This window comes from Chiloscyllium punctatum, chromosome 33 (assembly GCF_047496795.1).
Source record: "Chiloscyllium punctatum isolate Juve2018m chromosome 33, sChiPun1.3, whole genome shotgun sequence".
Lineage (NCBI taxonomy): Eukaryota > Metazoa > Chordata > Chondrichthyes > Orectolobiformes > Hemiscylliidae > Chiloscyllium > Chiloscyllium punctatum.
This window is the reverse complement of record NC_092771.1, coordinates 3,794,289-3,814,098: the sequence shown is the minus strand read 5'-3', so window position 1 is coordinate 3,814,098 and position 19,810 is coordinate 3,794,289. Positions and strand designations below refer to the sequence as shown.

The 19,810-nt window shown below is 41.9% G+C and overlaps 1 protein-coding gene across 2 annotated transcripts in view; it reads left to right on the top strand.

Annotated features, from left to right (window-relative positions):
* Nucleotides 1-19,810, top strand: part of LOC140458346 (threonine--tRNA ligase 1, cytoplasmic-like) — a 60,565-nt gene that overhangs the window by 18,566 nt on the left and 22,189 nt on the right. Inside the window, exons 3-4 of one of the 2 annotated variants that reach the window (XM_072552735.1) lie at nt 4,564-4,730; nt 19,161-19,323. The exons of the other annotated variant lie outside the window; for it this stretch is intronic. Coding sequence (XP_072408836.1) covers nt 4,564-4,730; nt 19,161-19,323 — 330 coding nt within the window. The remainder of the gene's footprint in view (nt 1-4,563; nt 4,731-19,160; nt 19,324-19,810) is intronic. 2 annotated transcript variants of the gene reach the window in all.

Here is a 19,810-nt window from a genome sequence, read left to right as displayed (position 1 = left end):
CCAGATTGTGTAGTAACAAGATCCCACTATCATAAGTCACAGCATGAATCAAAAACTAAAGAGAAAGATGAAGGAGTTGAGGTTCTGTTAGTGGACAGCGTATTTGACATAATAGTGCAGGAAAATCCTGAACAGGCAGAGGGTCAGACAGAAGTGTTTAGTCCTGAAAGATCAAGGGACTTGCAACAGAAAGACAAGACGATAAAAGATATACAGGTGAATGCGTACTCTGAAAAGGAGATAGAGAATATTTCTGAGGCTTATTGTCTGAAAGATAGAATCGTAAGACAGAAATGGAGACCATGGCAGGTTAGTGCAGAGGAGCAATGGGCCGAAGTGCACCAGATTGTGTTGCCAGTAGCAAACAGGCAGGAGGTGTTACAGGTAGCACATGAACTACCTATAGGAGATCACCTAGGTGTGTATAAAAAAACTCAGGCTAAGGTACAAAAACATTTTTATTGGTCTGGAATGCACAAGCATGTGGTTAACTTCTGTTGTATGTATCATACATGTTAAATGGTAGGTAAGCCACAGATGGTAATAAAACCAGTACCTTTGTTGCCAATTCCCACATTCAAAGAACCTTTCACGTGGGTTATAATTGATTGTGTAGATCCCCTCCCGAGAACTAAAAGTAGGAACCAGTACTTGTTAACCATATTGGATGTGCCTACCAGATTTCCAGGGTCAATTCCATTACGGAGTATCAAGGCAAAAAAGGTGGTAGAGGAGTGAGTAGCTTTCTTCACACGGTACGGGCTACCCAGAGAGATTCAGCCGGACCAAGGGTCAAATTTTACTGCTAGGCTGTTTAAGGAGGTTATGGATAGCTTAGGTATACAGCACTTTAAATCCAGTGCATATCATCCTGAATCCCAGGGAGCTTTAGAAAGGTGGCACCAGACCTTGAAAACCATGTTGAGAGAATACTGTCAGGATTACCCGAATGATTGGGATAAAGGTATCCCATTTGTGTTGTTTGCCATTAGAGATGCCCCAAATGAATCTATTCAGTTCACTCCATTAGAGTTAATATTCGAGCATGAAGTGAGGGGCCCTTTGAAATTAATGAAAGAAAAATTGTCGGGACCAAATTCTGAGATCCACACTTAGATTATGTATTGGAGATGAGGCAGAGATTAAATCAAGTAGGTAGTTAGCTAAACTGTGCCTAAAGAGGGCCCAGCATAGAATGAAGCAGGAGGCAGATAAAAACTTTTGAGACTCTGATGTTTTCCCGAGGGGATAATGTGTTAGTACGTTCCCAGTGATAGGAGATCTCTTCAAAGCCAGGTTTAGTGATCCCTATCAAATTGAGAAAAGGTTGAGTCAGGTGAACTATCTCGTAAAGATGTCAGATAAAAAAAAACAGAATCAGGTATGTCATGTGAACATATTGAAACCGTATTATACTAAAGAGAAAGAATTGGAGAAACAGGTGTTAGTTACTGCCCAGCAGAGTGAGGAATCAAATCCAGATGTTGTGAATTTCAATACGCACCAAAGTATGTTTAAAAATGAAGAAGTCCTTGAGTGGGATAGGTTTATAAACTGTCTGTCTCAGGAGCACAGAACACAATTGAAAGGTTTGTTACTGCAGTGTGAGGACATATGTAGGAATCAGATGGGGAGGACTAATGCTATTGTATATGAAGTAGCCGTAGGGAATACTGCTCCGATAAAATAACACCCCTATCGGCTTAATCCTTTCAAAGCCAGACAGGTCCAGAAGGAGGTGATGCTATGCTGTATGTGGATATCATTGAACTGAGCCAAAGCGAGTAGAGTTTGTTGATTGTCTTAGTTTCCAAACTAGACTGGACTCAACAATTTTGCATGGATTATCGGAAGGTCAACATTGTTACAAAATCAGGCTCATATCCAATATTGAGATTGGAGGACTGTATCGCGAAAGTTGGACAAGCCAGTTACATTATCAAGTTGGACTTGATGCTTGGTAACTGGCAGGTATCTTTAGTAGAGACGGAGAAAGAAATTTCTGTGTTTGTAACCCCAAATGGGCTACATCAAATTTGAGTGATGTCCTTTGGAACGAAGAATGCACCTGCCACATTCCAAAGACTCATGAACAGAGTTGTGGCTGGGTTACCAAACTGCAGTCCATTTGGACGATGTAGTGATCTTCAGTAAGTCCTGGAAAGATCACATGGTACAGTTGACAGAACTCTTTGAATGAGTATGAGAAGAAAAACAGGTAATAAACTTAAACAAAACTGAGTTCGCGAAAACAGAGGTGACGTTCTTAGGACGTAACATCAGCCTTGGAAGGTTGTCCCCACAGAATGCAAAGACGAAGGCCATTGAGGAATTTCCATGACCAACTTCGAAGAAAGAGGTGCTTTGATTCTTGGGACCAAGCGGATTCTTTTGGAAGTTGTTCCAAAATTAAGCAGTGTAGTGGCACTGTTAACTGACTTGCTGAAGAAGAATGCAAAGTTTCAGGGGACAGAACAATGCCAGGAGGCATTTGATCACATAATACCCATGTTAACCACCTCACCTGTTTTAGCTACACCAAATTATTCGAAACCTTTCAAAGTTGCCATTGATGCTAGTGACATAGTTGGAGCTGTACTGTTACAGGAGGATGATGCTGGGATTGAACTGCCAGTTGGTTACTTTTTGAAGAAACTCAACATCCACCAGAAGAAATACTCCACGATCGAAAGAGAGCTATTAAGTTTGGTACTGGCCTTAGAATATTTTAATGTGTATGTCACAAACAATGTGTTGGAGACTGTTGTGACTTTTTAAAAAAAAGTTTAGTGATTTACATATAAAAGAAGTGAAACTATCATGGTCCTTCTAACAGATGAGAGACTTAACAAACAATCAAGGTGTTTTTCAATGTATAATTTCAGTTACATCACACTGTAAACTTTTGCTGTAAATTCTGTGTCTTACAATTGTGTACTCCACAACCACCTGATGAAGGAGCAGCGCTCTGAAAGCTAGTGCTTCCAGTTAAATCCGTTGGACTATAACCTGGTGTGGTGTGATTTTTAAGGATGACTGAAAGCCCAGGGTGCTGGACAAGGGAAAAATGTAATGCTTGGTTGAAACAAATAGCTGGAGTTGTGTTGCCATAGAACAAAAACAAATTCAAATGTGGCCAATCAGTTTAAATTATGCCCCGGGTACCACAGTCCAATTGAATTTGAATTTTACTGTTTGGGATGACATTAAACCAATGAAATGATCCGATGTTTTGGTGTATAAAACCGGACATTTTGAACAGTTAGGAGAGCGAACGGCCAAGAAAACCAACAAGTATAAATGCTAGCCGACTAACACTCTGAAAGGTACCTGTTCAAATGAAAAACCTGTGAAGCAGAATACTGAAGAAAAGACGTCAGAGGAAAATCTGCAGAGGAAGATACAAAGAGAAGATTTGACAGCAAATTACGGTGTGAAATGAGCTTCTGTGTGCTGGGTTTAAATTAGCAGAGCTGTTTACCTTTTGTCGTAACACATGCCCAAGTATAAAGATCATCATCCTCTGATATCTGCTCAGAAACGTAAAGCCTCTGTGCTAATGGATTTAAGGAAGAAAAATGATCAGCGAATACAATTCCTGGGTATTTCCACTAACCTTGTTTATTTGTGAAGAGGATATGCTCCAGCTGTGTTACTTCACAATGAAATAACATATGGACTTGCACTACCTGGTCTCCCATGAGGAGCAATGTTTTCCTTTTGGTATAAGTGAGGATGGTGAGACTTCATTCTTAAGGAGAACATGAAGCAAATGGTGGCAAAACTACCTTTTGAACAAGAGCTTGTGCTGTCTCATGTCAGCTTGTCTCCGTGGATAGTACTTTGAATCAGAATGTCATGGGTTCCAACTCCACTTCAGGAGTTGAGCACAAAATGCCAATTTCAATTCTGAGGGAGTGTTATGCAGTTATAGGTGATGATCTTTGGATGATTTATTAAATTGCAACCTTGCCTTTCCCCCTCCAGTAGGATGAGAGAGAGAGCATGGTACATGAAGACGACGATAAATGACTTCTACCATGTGGAAAGACAAGGGCAATAGATACATGAGAACACCATCACATGAAAATCTCACATCTTCCAAACTCCACACCATGCTGACTAGGAATTATCATCATCCTTCACTGTCACTGGGTTAAATTCCTGGAACTTCCTCCCTAACAATACGAATACTTTAGTGAGATGATTATAAGTGGTTCAAGATTGGCACACTGCTGTCTTCCTGAGGGTGATTAAGAATGGTTAATGAATATTGAGCTAGAGTGATGCTCATGTCATACGTAGATGTTTTCCATTTTTCCCTGGAATATTTCCATTTTTCCATCGAATATATTTATTTTTCTAATGGTGTGACAGTAACAGATTGTGGTCTTCAATCGCATGGCTATTTTGCGGGGTTTTACTGGATTGTAGTTTGCAACCTTTGGAACCATGGCGCTTTCAAAAGTTCTCCATAGTTGTCATGCATAAAAGATGCTTGATGTCATAGATGGTGCAAATAACTGCAAGTTTGTTCTTTACTATTATCTGTATCTGTTACAGGAGGAGTATCATAGACATGGATTCACTGAAGTGATCTCTCCAAATATCTACAGCAGTTGCCTGTGGGAAATGTCTGGCCACTGGCAGCACTACCATGAGAAAATGTTTAGCTTTCAGGTGGAGAAGGAGATATTTGCGCTGAAGCCCATGAATTGCCCAGGTCATTGGTATGTGTTAAACACTTGGGCTTCTATTAGAGTATTTCAAAATTGTATGTTTTTTTGGAAGAGATGTTCAGAGGTCAATTATAATGAACATGAGTCATGGTGAGGCAGTGTTTGGTATTCTAATCCCCTTGGGAGTCAAGCAGACATTGTGGATCTATGTTTACCTGTTGAAGTTGGGTGCTAACTGCAAAGGACGAGGAGCGATACATCAAGATTTAGGTTAGATTTATCGTCACATGAATTTAAAATATTGTGAAAAGTGACTTCGTGTTATACAGTGTTGCCACATTTTAGCGCGATCTTGAAACGTTGAACATGTGGCAAGATTTTACTTTCTCTCCTCTTGTTCCTCCTCCACTGCTCCTGTCATCGCTGCTTGACAGTCTTTGGAGCAGTCCTTGTAATGATCTCTGGGGTCTCTGTTGTGGGCCTCCGCCTATGCTGCAGTTGCAACTTCTGAGTTGGAGCCATCGGCCTGGGGTTGTGGGGGTTGTCTATCTCCTGTTCCCCATCTGATGCTCCTCCAGATGCTGCTGCCAGTCATCAGTCGTTGGAGTCCACCACCAGTGCTTTCACTTCTGGAAGCTAGTCTAGCTACTGACGTGGGACTTCGCCTCGGCCTGTGAGTCGGTGCTGGGCGAGTTAGCCTGGGACCTGTTGCTTGCTGCCAGGATACCCTTGGCAGGTGTGGAGTTGGAACTCATCCTGACACTGCTGCCACTGGATGCCGCCTCCTCCACCCATCGCTCTCTACTTTTTAAAGAAAACAAGAAAGATAAAGTATGAAAGCAAAAAGAAATAAAAAAGAAAGCAGCTGTAAATGGACAACGCCCATGCTCAGTCCTGCTGCAATATTGGAGTCTAAAGGATGACACATCTGCCCCCTCAAAAATATTTTAAGAAGGTTAGGGTTAGATCCTACCTTTTTCTAATTTTAAAGGCAAATACAAAGTGTCTCCGATGCAATGCAACTGGCCAAACTACTCAACAGTGAGCAAAATACCATTAATGTAAACATTCATTCAAATACAACCAGAGAAAGAACAATTCAGAATAACTTCACAGATTGGAAACTTGACAGAATAATAGATACAGTAACTATTCCTCACTAAACGCTCCAATATAGTAATATCCCATAAACACACTCCTTGACAAAAAGGAAAATTCAGACATAGATTCTCACATACAGTTCTCCAGTACAGAAGGAAACAAATCATTGAGAAGATTTAGAGAGACTAGCAGCCAAGAGACATTCACTGAAGTTTCCAACTCTTTTAAAAGACCCCAATATCTTCTGATGTTATTGAAAAAAACCGAAATCTAGATCTGAGAGAGTTGGCCACACCCTTTCAGGCTATTTTAAAAAAAACCCAGGGCTTCCCAAGCTGTCAAGTTGTCCTCAGTAGCCAGTTTGGAATCTCTGCCTTCCAACCTCTTTCCCAAAAAATGACAAAATAATCTCTTAAAGTGACAGCATTGTAACACTCCCATCCCCTTAAAAAAAGCTTCAAAATCCAAAGGTCTCTTCATTTTTAAAACCCTTAGTCTTAGTCTATTAGTACACTACATTTCGTTGAAGCTCAGCATGCACAAACATTCACTACTATAGTCTGTTTACTTCTGCCATTCAGCGGCTTTAATGGGTTATGATTAGTATATGCAATTGTCTTAGATGCATAAATAAAATTCGAAAAAAACTGCAGATGCTGTGAATCACTTTGTTTGATCCTTTAAAACTCAATATACATCTAACCAGGGTCTATCCTTAGATTCCTGAAATGTCTGTTGTCTTCTGGTACTCTCTTATTTATGCTTAAGGTAGTTTTCTCCTCATATTCCCTGGATACCTCCTCTCATAGTGTTGCAAATACCTCAATAACATTACCTACCAACTTTGTTTGGATCAACAAAAGGCTTCTGCTTCCTTATTGAATTTAAGCAATGCTTGCATATATTTAAGTAGATCCCACCAGATCTTGGCTATGATGGGTTTGTTAGTCATCACTATCTTCCTCACTGGGCCTACCTTTTACCTTCACTTCTGCTCTTTTATGTCGACTTTTCTTCTGCTATGGCTATTCTTTCCAATTCTTCTGCCTCTAATTCAAGTTACTTCAATTGGAATTAAAATTTAGATATTTCCAAAGAGTCCGAGGTTAAAAATCATGCAACATCAGGTTATAGTCCAACAGGTTCATTTGGAAGCACTAGCTTTCAGAGCGCTGTTCCTTCATCATATAGCTTTGGAGCAGGATCATAGGGCACAGAATATATAGCAAACGATCACATGTCATGCAACTGAAGCGATATATTGAACAAACTTAGATTGCTGTTAAGTCCTTCATCTTTTAGAATGGGTTCATTAATATGTAAATCTCAGAATTCCTTTCCGGTCGCATTCTCGAGATAACTTACGGTTTTATTTTTTAAAAAGTGGCATCTCAGCTCAGACAATGCATTAAAGGTGTGAATTTAGAGTCTGTCTGTATCCCAATCCTGAGTCAGACAGGTTCTATTTCCAAAATAGGAATTTATAAAATGTTACATAAATTGACTTGCTGCAGATTGTGTGCTTTTTGAGCAAAATAGAATTATCTCCCATTTTTGCATAACAAAATCAACCCCAACTCCACCTGGTCTGCCAATTCCAACAGCTTTGCCTTGCTCACTTTTTGTAAAACTTTTGCAATCACTTCTTCCACCTCAGAAACCTTAGTGGCCAAAAGAGCTATTCCTGCACAAGGTGCACCCTGTTTAAACCAACTGAATTCAATACCAGGAATAAAAGACCCCAACAATTACCACTCGCAGCCTTCGAGTTCAACAATCCTAAACCCAACTTTGAATTATAGATTTCGGCCCAACAAGAACCCCCCCCAGTTTGTTATGAACCAGATCAGACCCCCTCAAGAATGTTTTAAGGTAGACTAGTCCCTAACTTTTTCTTATTTTAAAGGCAAATGTAAAGTCTCAGGTGCAGTACAACTGGTCAAACTACTTGAAGTTAAAAACACATTTTATTTAAATGCTGTATTTAAAATACAATCAGAGAAAGAGGAATTTAGAATAGCTTAACAGATTGGAAACTGAACAGAATAATGGATACAATAACTGAGCGATTGCATGAACTTCTTAAAGTGGGGTGGGGTGGGGGGGGGGGGGGGGGGGGGGGGGGGCATAATTTCTGGACTGCTTCCAGTGCCATGTGTTAGCGAGAGTAGGATTTGGAGGATTTGGCAGATGAATGCGTGGCTTGAGAGCTGGTGCAGGGGACATGGATTCGGACTCTTGGATAATTGGGATCTTATCTGGGACAGGCGTGACTTGTGCAGGAGGAACAGTTTACACCTGAACTGGAGGAGGACCAATATCCTGGCAGGGTGATTTGCAAGAGCCACATGGGAGGTTTTAAACTAGTCTGGGAGGGGGGTTGGGATCCAAAGCAATGGGGAGACAAAAGAGAAGATTGAGGAGAATATAGAGGTTAATGAGAGCAAGTTAAACAGTAAAGACAGTGTTGGTAATCTCAGTACTAAGACAGGGCAGGCAAGAGCACAGTGGGAAGTCTGGGTTAAACTACACTTATTTCCAATGCAAGAGGCCTGACAGGTAAGGAACTCTGGGCACATGGGGCTGGGATATTATAACTAGGAGAAAAACCTGGCTGAGGGAGAGACAGGACTGGCAACTCAATGTTCTGGGGTACAGATGCTATAAGAAGATAGAAGATGTTGGTGAGGCCACATTTGGAGTACTACATGCAGTTCTGGTTGGTTTACTGTAGAAAGGATATCGTTCAACTGGAAAAGGTATTACTAGGATACTAACTGGGCTGGAAGATTTGAATTATAAGAAGAGCTTGGATGGGCTGGGAATGTTTTTACTGGAACCTTGGAGACTGAGGGGTGACCTTACATAGGTTTATAAAATCATGAGAGGTATAGGTAAGGAAGATAGGTGGCAGATTTTCCCATTGATAGAGGAGTGTAGAATTAGAGGACGTGGGTTTAAGGTGAAAGGGAAGAGATACAGAAGGGTCCAGAGAGGCATTTTTTTTTCACACAGACGGTGGTGAGTATCTGGAATGGAGTGCCAGAGATAGTGGTGGAGGCAAGTACAATTTTGTCATTTAAGAAACATTTAGACAAGTACATGGATGGGACAGGGATGGCAGGGTATGGACCAAACCCAGCAAGTGGGAATAGTTTAAATTGTGAAAACTGGTTTGCATAGGCAAGTTGGGTTGAAGGGCCTCTTTGTATGCTGAAGACCTTTATGACTCTATAATTATTATTAATTAACTGTTCCAATATAGTAACATTCCATAAACACACCCCTTAGCAAAAAGGAAAGTTCAGACACAGATTCTCGCACACAGCTGTCCAATCCAGGAGAGAAAAAATGTCAAGAGACGACTCAGTGAGTAGAAGCCAGGAGGCAGTCACTGAAGCTTCCAATTCTTTTGAGATCCCAATATCTTCTGATGTTACTGAAACAAACCAAAACCCAGAAATCTGGATCTGTGAGCTGGCCACACTCATGTTTTTTTTTAAAAAAGGGCCTCCCAAGCTATTTACTCAAGTTGTTCTCAGTTTGGAATCTCTGCCTTACAACCTCTCTTCAAAAGAAAACCAGAACAAAATAATCTCTTAAAGTGACAGCATTGTCACACATGGCAACAAAATAGACATGTCTCAGTAAGCTCAAAATGGAATCTATTTGGATAGAGTGAAAAGGACACACCACATGAATACTCCACAGACCATTAATAGGGGAACAGAACTGGAGGAAGAAATATAGATAATTCAAGGAATTATTTATAATCATGGCAAACGGTTAAGGGTAATTTCAATTCTCATATTAACTCGGCAGAGAAGTTACAGAAAGAGAAGTGAATAAGCTCCCTTTTGTGTATATGGGGTACATTTGTAACCAATAGGTAAAGACCCCAATAGGGAAAATGTGATGTCGTATTGCAAAATGAGCCAGAGTATGTAAAGTTGCCATGGTCTTAGCAGACCAGAGGGCTGCTCATTTGGCAGAGATAACTGGTAATAGTTTAGTCTGAGGATCACTATTATTCAGGCAAGGTGAGTGCTTCATAACCTCATCTTGTACAGCATTTAAATCTGTGCAGTTAGCATCACTGTACATTACAAACCAGCTGTCCAGCTGACACCACCTGCATCAGAATAGATGTGTAAAAGGAGGAGAATATCTAGAAAATTGTGGCCATAATAAAATATTAATGATCACGACAATATACAAGATTATGATGAAAACATAGGTTGAGAGATTGGATAAAAAGTAATTTCAAGAGGCTAACAATGGAGCTGAACATCAATATTGGCAAAAAGAAGCAATGTTGTTGTGGTTCTGTTCGCCGAGCTGGGAATTTGTGTTGCAAACGTTTCGTTCCCTGTCTAGGTGACATCCTCAGTGCTTGGGAGCTTCCTGTGAAGCGCTTCTGTGATGTTTCCTCCGGCATTTATAGTGGCTTGTCTCTGCCGCAAATTCAACCCAAACTCTGGGTCAGATACGTAGATGACACCTTTGTAATCATTAAAAACACAGAAATAGAGAACACACACCGGATCATCAACGCAGCACTCACAGGAATCCGATTCACTAGAGAGGAAGAAAAGGACAACCAACTCCCATTCCTAGACGTGATGGTACAGAGAACACCGAACGGAGAATTCACCACAAAGGTTTACAGGAAAGCCACACACACAGACCAAGTCCTGAACTATGAAAGCAACCACCTCAACACACACAAACGAAGTTGCATCAAGACACTATTCAAAAGGGCCACAACACACTGCAGCACACCAGAACTGCAAAAAGAGGAAGAAGAACACCTATACAATGTATTCGCCAAAAACGGATACCCGCGCAATTTCATCAACAGATGCCTAAGGGAAAGACAACAGAACGAGGACATGCCACAACCCAAAGGACTAGCCACACCACCATACATCAAGAGCATTTCCAAACTGACAGCCAGTCTACTGCGACCACTAGGACTCATAACAGCACACAAACCAACAGCTACTCTCAGGCAACAACTCACCAGAACAAAGGACCCGATACCCAGCATGAGCAAAACTAATGTAGTGTACAAAATCCCATGCAAGGACTGCACAAAACACTACATAGGACAAACAGGAAGACAGCTAACGATCCACATCCATGAACACCAACTAGCCACGAAACGACACGTCCAGCTATCCTTAGTGGCCACACACGCAGATGACAAGCAACATGAGTTCGACTGGGACAACACTACTATTATAGGGCAAGCCAAACAGAGAACAGCCAGGGAATTCCTAGAGGCGTGGCACTTATCCACAGATTCTATCAACAAACACATCGACCTGGACCCAATATACCGGCCACTACAGCGGACAGCTGGAACTGACAACTGGAAGTGACAGATTCAAACCACTACAAATGCCGGAGGAAACAGCACAGAAGCGCTTCACAGGAGGCTCCCAAGCACTGAGGATGTCACCTAGACAGGGGACGAAACGTTTGCAACACAAATTCCCAGCTCGGCGAATAGAAACACAACAACGAGCATCCGAGCTATAAATCTTCTCCAAAACTTTGAAAAAGAAGCAATATTGGCAAACAAATGAAAAACATCTAAAACTTTGATCAACAATTTGGGGAACAATATATACTTGTGAAAGTAAAGAACAAGCTAAACACCAACGAGACTGCATGATGGAATAAAGGTATAATGGAACAATTTATGAATGAAACATGTCAAGTTCATAGATAGGAATATATAAGGGGGAATTCAAAGAAGTTAGGAAACGTGTTAAAAGAAAAGTAAATAAAGAAGTTGAAACCAAATTATCAGGGAACATTAAGCTAAGTAGTCAAATACTTTATAGCCAAATCATTAAAGTGAAGAAAGCTGTGATGGATATAACAATACTAAGGGACAGACAAGATAATACCATAGTTTAGATCAGAGTGGTGCTGGAAAAGCACAGCAGGTCAGGCAGCATCCGAGGAGCAGGAAAATCTTCAGGGCTTTTGCCCGAAACATCGATTTTCCTCCTCTGATGGCTGGGCAGGTGATGTGCTGTTGCTGTATGATGTGGGAGCTGGCTGATCCCATTGTGAACGGCAGTGACCACATCTGCAGCAAGTGTTGGTTGCTGGAAGAACTCCGGATCAGAGTTGATGATCTGGAATCTGAACTTCAAACACTGCGGCATATCCGGGAGGGGGAGAGCTACCTGGACGCTTTGTTTCAGGAGGCAGTCACACCTGGGAGATTAATTAATTCCCACTCAGCTAGTGATCAGGCACAAAAGAGTGTGACTGTAAGTGAGGCAGGTAGGGGGAACCAGAGTTCAGGAGTGGAGGAGCCTCAGCCCTTGACCTTGTCCAACAGGTACGAGATTCTTGCTCCCTGTACGGATGAGGAAAAGGGCTCTGGACAGGATGAGCCAACTGACCAAGGCACCATGGTGCAGAAGGCCATTCAAGAGGGGGGAGCTAATAGACAAGTAGTGGTTATAGGGGATTCTATAATTAGGGGGACAGATAGTATCCTTTGCAAGCCGGATCGGGAGTCTCGCATGGTGTGTTGCCTGCCCGGTGCCAGGGTGCGAGACATCTCTGACCGGCTTGAAAGGATATTGGAGCGGGAGGGGGAGGATCCAGTTGTTGTGGTCCACGTTGATACCAACAACATAGGCAAGACTAGGGTGGAGGACCTGTTTGGGCATTACGAAGCACTAGGCAGGAAATTGAAGCACAGGTCCTCAAGGGTCATAATCTCCGGATTACTGCCCGAGCCACGTGCCAATTGGCATAGGGACAAGAAAATTAGGCAAGTAAACACGTGGCTAAGGGATTGGTGTGGGAAAGAGGGATTCCACTTCATGGGGCATTGGCATCAGTTTTGGAACAGGGGGGATCTGTACCGTTGGGACGGTCTCCACCTGAACCGATCAGGTACCAATGTTCTAGCGAAGAGGATAAATAGGGTGGTCAGTAGGACTTTAAACTTCTGGGTTGGGGGGAAGGGAAAGTGAAAGCGACAGGGAGTATGGAGGTAAATGGAAAGATAAGCAGCAGGATAGCATGTTTCCAGGCGGATTTAAAATTGAGGCAGACTGAGAATGCAGAAAAAAGCAAGGATAACTTAGGACATATGACTTACAACATCTCTAATAAGGAAGTTAGCATTAAGGCACTTTACCTGAATGCTCGTAGCATTCATAACAAAGCCGATGAATTAATGGCACAGATAATAGTGAATGATTATGATGTAGTAGGCATCACAGAGACTTGGTTACAGGGGGGTCAGGACTGGCAGTTAAACCTCCATGGTTTTTCAACTTATCGAAAAGACAGGGAGGTGGGCAGAGGGGGTGGGGTTGCCTTGTTAGTTAAGAACAAAATTAAATCTATGGTATTGAATGACATAGCGTCGGATGATGTGGAGTCTGTGTGGGTGGAATTGAGGAACCACAAAGGCAAAAAAACCATAATTGGAGTTGTGTACAGACCTCCTAACAGTGGTCAGGACCAGGGACGCAACATGTACTGGGAAATAGAGAAGGCATGTCAGAAAGGCAAGGTCACGGTGATCATGGGAGACTTCAATATGCAGGTGGACTGGGTAAATAATGTTGCTAGTGGATCTAAAGAAAGGGAATTCATGGAATGCTTACAGGATGGCTTTTTGGAACAGCTTGTCATGGAGCCCACAAGAGAGCAGGCTATTCTGGACCTAGTGCTTTGCAATGAACCAGACTCTATAAAAGATCTTAAAGTAAGGGAACCCTTAGGAAGTAGCGACCATAATATGGTAGAGTTCAGTCTGGAGTTTGAAAGGGAGAAGGCAAAATCTGATGTAATGGTGTTACAGTTGAATAAAGGTAATTATGAGGGCATGAGAGAGGAACTGACTAAAATAGACTGGAAGCAGAGGCTAACCGGGAAGACACTAGAGCAAAAATGGCAGGAGTTTGTAGGTATAATTGAGGACACTGTACAGAGGTTCATTCCCAAGAAAAGAAAGATTAACCGGGGAGGGATTAGACAACCTTGGCTGACAAAGGAAGTCAGGAAATGTATTAAAGAAAAAGAGAGATCCTATAAAGTGGCTAAGAACAGTGGGAAATCAGAAGATTGGGAAGGATACAAAAGCCAACAGAGGATAACAAAGAGTGTAATAAGAAATGAGAGGATCAAATATGAAGGTAGGCTAGCCAGTAATATTAGAAATAATAGTAAAAGTTTCTTTCAGTACATAAGAAACAAACGACAGGCAAAAGTAGACATTGGGCCACTTCAAACTGATGCAGGGAGCCTAGTGATGGGAGATAAGGAAATAGCAGGAGAACTTAACAAGTACTTTGCGTCAGTTTTCACAGTGGAAGACATGAGTAATATCCCAAAAATTAAAGGGTGTCACGGGGCTGAGTTGAGTATGGTTGCCATTACGAAAGAGATAGTGCTAGAAAAGTTAAAAAGTCTTAAAATTGATAAATCTCCTGGCCCCGATGGGATACACCCTAGAGTTCTGAGAGAGGTTGCTGAGGAAATAGCAGAGGCATTGGTTGAGATCTTTCAAGAGTCACTGGAGTCAGGAAAGGTCCCAGATGATTGGAAGATGGCTGTAGTAACCCCCTTGTTCAAGAAAGGATCAAGGCAAAAGATGGAAAATTATAGGCCAATCAGCTTAACCTCGGTTGTTGGTAAAATTCTAGAATCCATCATTAAGGATGAGGTTTCTAAATTCTTGGAAGAGCAGAGTCTGATTAGAACAAGTCAACATGGATTTAGTAAAGGGAGGTCATGCCTGACAAACCTGTTGGAATTTTTTGAAGAGGTAACAAGTAGGTTAGACCAGGGGAACCCAGTGGATGAGGTCTATCTGGACTTTCAAAAGGCCTTTGATAAGGTGCCACACGGGAGGCTGCTGAGCAAGGTGAGGGCCCATGGTGTTCGAGGTGAGCTGCTGGGATGGATTGAGGATTGGCTGTCTGACAGAAGGCAGAGAGTTGGGATAAAAGGTTCTTTTTCAGAATGGCAGCCGGTGACGAGCGGTGTCCCGCAGGGTTCGGTGCTGGGGCCACAGCTGTTCGCATTATATCTTAATGATTTGGATGAGGGAACCGGGGGCATTCTAGCGAAGTTTGCCGATGATACGAAGTTAGGTGGACAGGCAGGTAGTACTGAGGAAGTGGGGAGGCTACAGAAGGATCTAGACAGGTTGGGAGAGTGGTCCAGGAAATGGCTGATGGAATTTAACATGAGCAAGTGCGAGGTCTTGCACTTTGGCAAAAAGAATAAAAGCATGGACTACGTTCTAAATGGTGAGAAACTTAATAAAGCCAAAGCACAAAGGGATCTGGGTGTGCTGGTCGAGGATTCTCTAAAGGTAAACATGCAGGTTGAGTCTGTGATTAAGAAAGCGAATGCAATGTTGTCTCTTATCTCAAGAGGGTTGGAATATAAAAGCAGAGATGTACTACTAAGACTTTATAAAGCTCTGGTTAGGCCCCATTTGGAGTACTGTGTCCAGTTTTGGTCCCCACACCTCAGGAAGGACATACTGGCACTGGAACGTGTCCAGCGGAGATTCACACGGATGATCCCTGGAATGACAGGTCTAGCATATGAGGAACGGCTGAGGATACTGGGATTGTATTCGTTGGAGTTTAGAAGATTAAGGGGAGATCTAATAGAGACGTACAAAATAATACATGGCGTTGAAAAGGTGGATGCTAGAAAATTGTTTCTGTTAGGCGAGGAGACTAGGACCCGTGGACACAGCCTTAGAATTAGAGGGGGTCATTTCAGAACGGAAATGCGGAGACATTTCTTCAGCCAGAGAGTGGTGGGCCTGTGGAATTCATTGCCACGGAGTGCAGTGGAAGCCGGACGCTAAATGTCTTCAAGGCCGAGATTGATAGGTTCTTGTTGTCTAGAGGAATTAAGGGCTACGGGGAGAACGCTGGCAAGTGGAGCTGAAATGCGCATCAGCCATGATTGAATGGCGGAGTGGACTCGATGGGCCAATTGGCCTTACTTCCACTCCTATGTCTTATGGTCTTATGGTGCTTTTTCAGCAGCACTCTGATTCAAACTCTGGTTTCCAGCATCTGCAGTCCTCACTTTTGCCAAGGTAATACCATAGGCAATACTGTAGAAATGTTGGGAATTTAAATTAAGATTTCACTTTGGAATTAATCAGGGAGAATTAACAAGTAGATATAATAAGTGATGGGTTGAGCAATTAGATGTGCATTTAAAATTAGAAGTCACACAATGTTGGATTATAGTACAATTGGTTTATTTGAAATCACAAGCTTTCAGAGCACTGTTTCTTCATCAGGTGTGACCTCTGACTTGGTCCCCCTCAGTCCAACACTGGCACCTCCACATCATTTAAAATTAAACTGAGAAAATGAGGATAAATTCGAGAAACTAAACAAATTCAAAGGGGCTGGTCCAGAGAGATTTCATCTTTTTATTTTAAAAGTAATCTATAAAAGTTATTGAAATTAATAATGTATTTTTAATATTCTCTTAGAAAAAAGTATAGTGTCTGTCACAGGGCTTTCAGAATACAAATGTAATTATAGAATCATAGAGATGTACAGCATGGAAACAGACCCTTCGGTCCAACCCGCCCATGCCGACCTGATATCCTAACCCAATCTAGTCCCACCTGCCTGCACCCGGCCCATATCCCTCCAAACCTTTCCTATTCATATACCCATCCAAATGCTTCTTAAATGTTGCAATTGTACCAGCCTCCACCACTTCCTTTGGCAGCTCTTTCCATACACGTACCACCCTCTGTGTGAAAAAGTTGCCCCTTAGGTCTCTTTTATATCTTTCCCCTCTCACCCTAAACCTATGCCCTCTAGTTCTGGACACCCTGACCCCAGGGAAAAGACTTTGTCTATTTATCCTATCCATGCCCCTCATAATTTTGTAAACCTCTATAAGGTCACCCCTCAGCCTCTGATGCTCCAGGGAAAACAGCCCCAGCCTGTTCAGCCTCTCCTGTAGCTCAAACCCTCCAACTCTGGCAACATCCTTGTAAATCTTTTCTGAACCCTTTCAAGTTTCACAACATCTTTCCAATAGGAAGGAGACCAGAATTGTACACAATATTCCAGCAGTGGCCTAACCAATGTCCTGTATTGCTGCAACATGACCTCCCAACTCCTGTACTCAATACTCTGACCAATAAAGGAGAGCATACCAAAAGCAGAGCACATTCAAGAAATACTATTAGACTGGACAGCTTAAGATCAGTAATGTCCAACAGGTCAGAAACTTTACAAAAGGAGAGAATGGGAGATTAGTTAGAAAAGTAATATATAAAAATGAATACTCTGTGTGGATTTGGAAAGGGAAAATCTTGTTAAACCTTCTTGCATTTAAGGATTGAACAGAGTAGACAATTCTGACATAGTAGTTATCTAGATTTTTTTAAAAGGCCTTCAATAGGGTAACCCATAACACCCTAATGAATAAGGTTAGAGAAGTGGAGTCTGGGGACAAGAAGTACTGGCTTCAAGAGAAACCTCAAGAATTGGGAGTAAAAGATTGATATTGAGTGACCAGCAGTGAACTGAAGCAGTTTCTCAAGGATCCCTGTTCATAGTATACATTCCCAATTTAGATTTGGAATCAAAAGTACAATTTCTAAATTGTGATGAGTAGACATATGGTCAGATACTGCAATACAAGAACGCACCCTCTCTAACAGAGCAAGCTAATAATTGCCAAAAAAGGTTCAACACAAAATGCGAGCAAGTGCATTTTAGTAGAAAGAATGTGGAGATCACTGATAAGATGTAAATGTAGGTGGAGTAGAGAGGGTAAAAGAGACCTCCGTACAAATACTAAAGGTTGTACTATAAGTTACGCCCATTTAACAAACCATTATTATTTGGAAATTACATACTTTAAATTTACTCTTTTGTGGGATGTGGGCCTTGCTGACTGGTTAGCATTTATTACCTGTCCCTAGTTGCCCATGAGAAGCTGGTGGTGAGCTATCGCTTGAACTGCTTCAGTCCACAATGGCATTGACCCACAATGCCATTAGGGAGGGAATTCCAGGATTTTTATCCAGAGACACTGAAGAATGGCAATATTTTCCAAGTCAGGATGGTGAGTGGCTTGGAGGGAAACTTGCAGTTGGTGGTATTCCCATGTATCTATTGCCCTTGTACTACTAGATGGAAGTGGTCATGGGTTTGGAAGGTGCTTTCTTCAGATTTGATTAATGTTGCTTGACTAGTCTGTGAGACAACTTTCAATTTTGGCGTTCGCCCCCCCCCTCAGATGTTAGTAAGGAGGATTTTGTAGAGTCAGCAGCGCTGTTTGTGCTGTTGTCTTTTCTGCTTCCTATGTCGATGCCAGCTGGTATGTCCAGTTTCATTTCTTTGAGACTTTGTGATTAATACAGCTGTGTGGCTTGCTATATCATTAAGGAGGGCATTTGAGAATCAACCACACTGTTGTGACTCTGGATTTGCATGTCGGCCAGATTGCAGATTTCATTAAAGAACCAGATGAGTTTTTCCAGCAACTGACTATGATTTCATGGTCATCTTAGATTCTTAATTTCAATTCCACCATCTACTGTGGTGGGATTTGAGTCCAGATCCTGAGAACATTAGCTGAGTTTCTGGATTTAATAGTCCAGTGATAATACCACTGTGCTATTGTCTCCCCAACCTGCATCAATTCCTGGCTAGATCATGTAAAAGTCCTGAGTGCGGAGTGGTTGGCACATTATGCAAAAGAAAGCACGAGAAAAGGAGCAGAGACCATTCATAAGGTTGATAGTAAACATGTGTGGGTCGACATCAGGAAAATGAGATCAGATGGGTTTCTGTTTTTAAAAAAAAGGCTGAACAAAAACCAAATGGAAGCAGTTAATGTTATGAGGTTTGAAAAAGACAGTTTTCTCTTATGTGGAAACACACAATAAAGGTCATCAATCTCAGACTGTCATTAAGAAATCTAATATAGAATTCAGAAAGAGTGGTAAGAATTTACAGGTATCACAGGGAGTGGTTGAGTGTATAATTTTATGTATTTTAGGGGAAGCAGGACAAACATGGGGGAGAAGAAAATAGTTTCATATTGTAGATTTGGATGTGGAAAGATGGAAGGAGGCTTGATTTAAAGCTATTTCACTAAGATTGGTGATTGAGCTAGGCCTGTTTCTGCATCATATATCCAACTTATACCAACAGCTCCATAATACCAGTGGGATACTGGGGACTGAGCCCAATAACACCAATACTGAATCGTCTCTGTGAATTTGGATAGATCCGTTTCAGACATGATGGGAGATTTGGTTCCCATGAGAAGTGATGTATCAGACCGGTAGTGCCAGAATGCTTAAAATACTGTTTGTTTCAGTTTGATGTTTGACCATCGACCACGATCTTGGCGTGAGCTCCCTTTGCGATTAGCTGACTTTGGGGTTCTTCATCGGAATGAGTTTTCAGGCACCTTAACAGGATTAAGCAGAGTACGCCGGTTTGAACAGGATGATGCTCACATCTTCTGTATGGTAGAGCAGGTGAGTGAAATGTTACATTCTAATCTCACTCCTCTTTTTAATCTGAATAAGATATGGCCCCTTATAACTTGAGTAACAGTTGAACTTTAGTTGAATTTGAATAAGTAATAGGACAGAGGGTATTGAAAGTGTCAGGAATCTAACTTCAGCCAAAGCAGGTAAGGGGACAAGTATGAGAAGGAGAGGGCAGTGAACCTCTGGACTGAGGGTGTTGAATGCATGGAGTATACGAAACAAGACAAATAAGCTTGTATCGCAGTTTAAAAATTGGCAGGTACCATGTTGTGGGTATCACAGACGTGGCTGCAAGGATCACAGCTGGGTATCCAAGGACACGTCCTACTGAAAGGATGGGCAGATGGGCAGGGTTACCTTTTCAGTAAGAAATGGAATTAAATCAATAGCAAGAAGTGAGATTTACGCCTTCTGACTCTATATAATATACACATATATAGATAGAGTTGAAGAGCCATAAAAGGAAAAACCT